This window comes from Sesamum indicum, linkage group LG3 (assembly GCF_000512975.1).
Source record: "Sesamum indicum cultivar Zhongzhi No. 13 linkage group LG3, S_indicum_v1.0, whole genome shotgun sequence".
Taxonomy (NCBI): Eukaryota; Viridiplantae; Streptophyta; class Magnoliopsida; order Lamiales; family Pedaliaceae; genus Sesamum; species Sesamum indicum.
Window position 1 is genome coordinate 17247381 of NC_026147.1, and position 5990 is coordinate 17253370.

The window sequence follows — 5990 nt, forward strand, 5'->3', positions numbered from 1 at the left end:
CCATAATTCATTGCAAGAGGTATGAGCAGCAAAATATCCGAATGCCGTGATCGCCAGGTGAACAAATGCCCAATGTCGCTCCCTCAATAACATGTGATATAGCTCCCATGCAGCTGAACTCTTGGGACTATCATCACTGTCGGCCAATTCAACATGACCAAGACCAGACATGAAATATGCTAGATTAGGCTTGCACAGAAACAGTTGGTTATCTGATAGTGCTGGTCTGGAAATAAAGAGTTTCTGAAGCCCCAAAATAACTTCTTCCATTTCATCGCATGAGTACAAATGCTTCATGTTACTAATGATCCCTAGCAATTCACCAAGAAGCCTTCGGCAATTATCTTTAGTTACATCAGAGGAGGAGGTTTCGTACTTGTGGATAACAGCATTTAGGAACCTCAAAGTCTTCATGTCAGTATCAGAGAGGCTAACCTGGCTAAACATATAAAAGAAAAGGCTTAAAAAATTATATACAATAAACAAAAGGGATAACGGTTAAAAGTCTGTACTGAACAAAGTTTTAAGAGGAGCCTAGGACGATTTTTAATAATAGCTTTTCTTCAGTCATAATTTGTGTATGGTTAAATTAACTTAAAATTTTTAGCATTTCAAACTTACAGCGATCGCAATGCAGCACAGAGAGCAAAGACCGGAGCACCATAAATGGCAGAATCACTTTCTCCAGGTGACTTGTCTTCAAACCTCTCCAGGAAGTTGTAATATTCAGTGACTAATCTTTGTTTAGCAATACTTCTTTTCTTCTCTGAAAGTAAATTTAGGGGAAAACCTTCCATGAGTAGTGCTATATGCACATTGGATGCATCCTGAGATCTGCTACTCTCAAATATTGAACTGTAAACATGATCAACCATGAATTCTGGCCCATAAGTTGCAAGAACGCAGATTAGCCGTGCAGTTTTCCGTAAAGCACTCTCAGGAAATAGCACTGGTTCTCGAGATGTCAGCATCAATAGTTCGCAAAGTTTATCAAAAATATTGTTCACCCTATCTGGGTCAGCATGTCGTAGAATAAAACACCAAAGTTCAGTGACAACATCCCAACAAAGGAAGTGAGGGTGAAAAAGGTTGTCTATCAGAAATAATTCTACTTCAACCCATGCCGGACTAGAAGAAACAACAACCATGAATGTCTTCAGTGCATGAAGTACAGCAGAAAACATGGGTTGGTAAGTCATTTCCCGGTTTTCGGTAGATCCAGAGACAGTAGGAGTCTGCAAAACAAGAATAGAAGCATATACATCTTCATCCACAAGTATATCCAAAAGCCATCCAAGCTTTCTGGCAACACCAAGTGTGACGTCATGTTCCAGATCAGGAGCACATAACAGAAGATTAATTAATAATGCAACTTGACCAAGGGAGAGCATCTTTTCCTTGTTCACACTGTTGGGATTTACTGAAAGTATCACATCTAATGAATTGTGGCTGCTGTTAATGGTCAGAACCTCAGAACTCATATCACTTTCCTTACTGAATAAGACTTCCAAAATCTGGAACTTGTTTTCTTGCTTCACCTGAGCTGAATTTAATAGAGAGTTCAGTAAGTGGAAGGATGTAGGTTCTAGAATTTCTGCCAAAACTTCACTTGCGGATTTCAAACGTTCTACCATGCTGAGAGAGATTCTGAAGGTTGATATCATAACAACACAAAGGGCTATCTCTTTGTATAAAAAAAGGGCTTGGGTTTGGTATTGTGAAATAATTCTTACAGCATTGATCAGATAAAATTTAACCGGAAGGAAGATCCTTTTGGCTTCCACCACAGAGACGTTTTCCTTCGTTGAGGTTGACCAAGTCTCAGCAGCACATTTCAACGACTCACTGGCCAGTGAAATTAGGTTCATTACAACACCTGTAACATTCACCTTTGCTGCTAAAGCACCCTTGCCAAACTGAAGCAATGAAACTACACCTTTCCACGACATATTTAGCAGACTCACAAGACTGCCACCATCATTAGCTGCAACTGTGCCCAATTCACATAATTTTTCTATCGCGCAACTGGTTACACGGATGACATGATCTCCATTTTCAGTCTCTTTGCAATCTCTTATATTTTCAACTTCAGATTTACAATGGTAGGCATCCCACTTTACACCATTGCAATATACCTTGCATAATCGAATTAAGGCATCAATGGCCCCCTGTGCGGCCTTCAATAACTCTGTACCTAATAGGTGAATTCTCTGTAGAGCAATTACAGAAGTACAATGGCAAATAAGATATAAAGTGTGAATGTGCACCATGGCACCATCTGACGCAATAAAACATGCAAAAATACAAAGCTTTGGTCGCAAAAGTGAATCTTGAGAGAAAGAAGACAAGATGCAAAGTGAATCCATCAACATCACATGAACCTCAATAAAGTTTCAACCATACATGTTAGGACCTAATACTTAGAGCGGAACATCATAACGTGATGTTTCATTTATCTAGAATGAAATTTTCTCACTAATGACATCTCAAATTGACTCAGAAATTCAAGATGTGCTACTGGCCAGATTAATAAGACAGATGGCATTGGTTCCATCAGTTGACAGATAAGACCCAGTAGCCAACCATTTGCTCCATCAACAAACCAATCCTTGAACCAACAACAGACTACAAATTTTCATTAAAGCTGCTTAAGAAACAAGGGGTACATACTTGGTATCCTGAGAAATGGTTACAGTTCATATAAGCGTGCCAGAAAAATGATAGGAAAATATCAAACATTTATCACAAGTAACAGTACAAACATAAAGCAAGGTTAATAAATGACAAGAAAATCAAAACCAAAGAATGTGACAACTACCTTTATTTCAGAGACCAAATCTTTTGTCAGGGTAAACTGTTCCAAAATAAAACTCTCTAGGCTGACCACCAATTCCTTACTGGTGGACACAGCGTACCTTGCTAAAGTTGAATAACTAGCAGTGCAGTAGCTGAGCAAATCCAGAACCAACTGAAAATGAAAGTTGACAGATGTCAAAAGAACACTGGACAGTTTCGAGACATTATTTCACTAACTTATGAATTAAAAGAAAATGCATTCCACATGATAATAATGTTAAAGCAATAACACAGGGCTGCGGAAAAGTGACAGTTATTTAATTTAAGGAAGCAAGAGTGAAAAGATAAAGAAACCTACTTGACAGTTTCTCATTAAAAGACCAAACATACGGGATTCTCCAATCTAAATATGAAGGGACCAAAAACATAAAAATATTTGACATTTGATAAATGATATCTACCCTCTGCACAAAACATGTACCGGTACACTGTTAATAAAAATGCCAAACCTTGATTGCATCCATAAACCGCATCCTTCAAGTTGACTTTAATAATTAACGCTGCTAAATAGAACGTGAAAGTCAAATTTTGTATTGCAAATACTTGTATAACCTCTATAGTCCTATGGAGTTATCAGTATTGTGTAAAAGAAATAATGCAAAGTCACAGTCCTGGATTGAAAACATTCATGCAGAAATCAAGAACCAAGAACACACTCTATTTTAATAACTGTGCTCAGATGCATATTCAGGCTTACCGTTGTACGACGGAGAAGACAACATCATAATACCAAACAACAAAAATTACCTGATAAAAGAAACTGCTATGCTCTTCTTCTGGAGAATCCTCAGTTGACATTAGAGTCATTTTCAGATGCTTTCTGCACCATATGTTTGCCTAAGAATGATAGTCAACATAGTAATTGCACATCATTGACAAGTTCAAACCAAGAGAATAACACCAACAGCAGTGAAAAGTATCTGATAGCCCAAGATCCTATGCAAAAAGAGTAACGAACTTACTTTTGTTCCTAGTACAAGAAACTGTACTATGCATCCTGATATATCTGACTCTAAGTATTTTGCAGCCACTTGTAAAATAGTCTTATTCAATGTGCACTGAGATATATCCAAACAAGTAAAGTCTTCCCAGAAAATCTAAATTGTTAAGGCAAATAATCATATAAGCTTAATAAAAAATTAGGGGACTGCATGACGTCTACCATGAACAACATAACCTTTGATATGAAATGCATTGATTGAGATTTTTCATGCATTCAAACATGAACCTAAAACCACCCAGAGACATCAGGGAAGTAGTTCTTCACAACTTCGAAAAATCATCATAAATAGTTTAATCCATTTTGGTCCTAATAACCTAGTTGATAACCAGATAAAAAAACTATCAGTTATTCATTATCTTTGAGAATGTTTTTCCATAAATGCAGCCATCAACGCAGAAAAAGATATGCATCACCTTAGCAGGAAAAGAAAAAATATTGTCAAAGTTACTTTAATCATTTATCGTGCTAAAACAAAAGCACATATGCGCTGAAGTCCCACTGTATAGACTGGGAAAATCCATAATTATTTGGAATATCCAGAAGACTTTTCGTATATGACACATGCATTTTCATTCCAGGGAGAGGGAATTGCAACATTTCTAGTTGGTTCAGAACAGCATACAAATAAGTAAATCCACAAGATGTCGGATTTGTACGGAAGGTGGATTTATTCAGAGGGTAGATAAAGTAGTAGAACAATGAAATTTGAGTTGTATCAACTTATTAATTAGGATACTGTTAAGGACTCAACAAGTGATTTTACTGCAGGCTTCTCATTTATATCCAATTTCTCCAATTCCTTGAGCACTTGTACACGGTTCTCAACAACCTGCAAATTTACAAATTTCAAATACCATGAAATCCATAAGAAGAAAAAATACGTCTAAAGCCGTACACCTGAATACCATGTTTCAACCATTTCATTAGACAATTCTATTAATCAACTAATTAAGGTAAAATAAACAAGCAACCTTACTTTCCATGCTTGCTTAGAACTTTCAGAGTGCATCCAATTTCAGAACAACATTCATCAGACAAATATATCAATCAACTTATTCCATATTGAAATCAAAATATTAAATTATTGCTCCCTACAGTAATTACTATCACAAAATTCAGCGAATATATATAAATAAACCCCAAAACCTAAAAATCAACCAATGCAATCAATAACAGTATTGGAAAATAGAACGAAATTTAATTTGGTTCAGAGCTAACAAGAAGCTTGCCTCGGAAGATTTGATGGCTTCAAGCAAGGTCTGCCAGTCACCGCCTGAGCTCGAGCTCTTCATTTCCTTCTTTTCCCCCAACTTCTAGCAATCTCTCTCTAAAAACGGAGTTTTATCTCTCTAAAAGGGTGTGGGAGGGATGAGATCAACAAGAGCACCAATGTTATACCTCAACGGTGAGCTTGCCGGAACGAGACGGAGTGCTGGGAATTTTTTGCGAGAAGGGAACAGAGTTGTTTAGTTCTCTTGCTGAACAAGCCCACTGCCGCTGGGCCTATTTGTATATTTTTCAGCTTCCCGCCACTTCCAAATATTTTTGTAGGCTAGATAAATCGAAAAAATTCATGTACCCTTATGATAATAGGAATATTCAAAAAAAATAGCCTATTAAAATTAAAAAATTTAGAAAAAGAAAACCCTCCATACAGAAATTGGGTCACAACCACTTTAACTGCGAATTGACTATAAAAGTACCTTTTTTTTTTTTCCCACATTTTTGCTCTTCTCTCACGTTTAATATATAAAATATTATATATATTTATTAATAATATGTATATTTATTTATAATAAAGTATTATTTTATATAATTTTAATTATTCATGTAATAAAATATTATTTTAATTAAATTAATTAAAATTTAATTTATATATTAAAAAAAAGAAGCAGCGGGAACGACGATTTTGCAGGAAGGTGCGATCGCGTCCTCCTCACCCCTGAGCAACACCAGTCGCCCAAGGTAGCGAGGGAAATCGCCGTCACCCATCAGAGTGAGGGCAACGTTTGGGCGATGCTAGTCGCCCAAGCCTAGGGTGCGCAAATCGGTGGGGAGGAGGTGGAGGTCGGGGTTGGGTGGAGATGACAAGGGAGGAGGTTGGGCGTGGGGGGATGCTGGGGGTTTGGGG

General features: G+C 37.1%; 1 protein-coding gene across 1 annotated transcript in view; it reads right to left on the reverse strand.

Moving 5' to 3' along the window:
• LOC105158633 overlaps nt 1–5346 on the reverse strand; it is an 8842-nt gene extending 3496 nt beyond the window's left edge. Inside the window, exons 1-7 of the mRNA XM_011075446.2 lie at nt 5089–5346; nt 4596–4688; nt 3819–3953; nt 3604–3693; nt 2819–2968; nt 622–2210; nt 1–439 (exon numbers count right to left, since the gene is read on the reverse strand). The exon at nt 1–439 is cut by the window's left edge and continues 509 nt beyond it. Coding sequence (XP_011073748.1) covers nt 1–439; nt 622–2210; nt 2819–2968; nt 3604–3693; nt 3819–3953; nt 4596–4688; nt 5089–5151 — 2559 coding nt within the window. The 5' untranslated portion in view covers nt 5152–5346. The remainder of the gene's footprint in view (nt 440–621; nt 2211–2818; nt 2969–3603; nt 3694–3818; nt 3954–4595; nt 4689–5088) is intronic.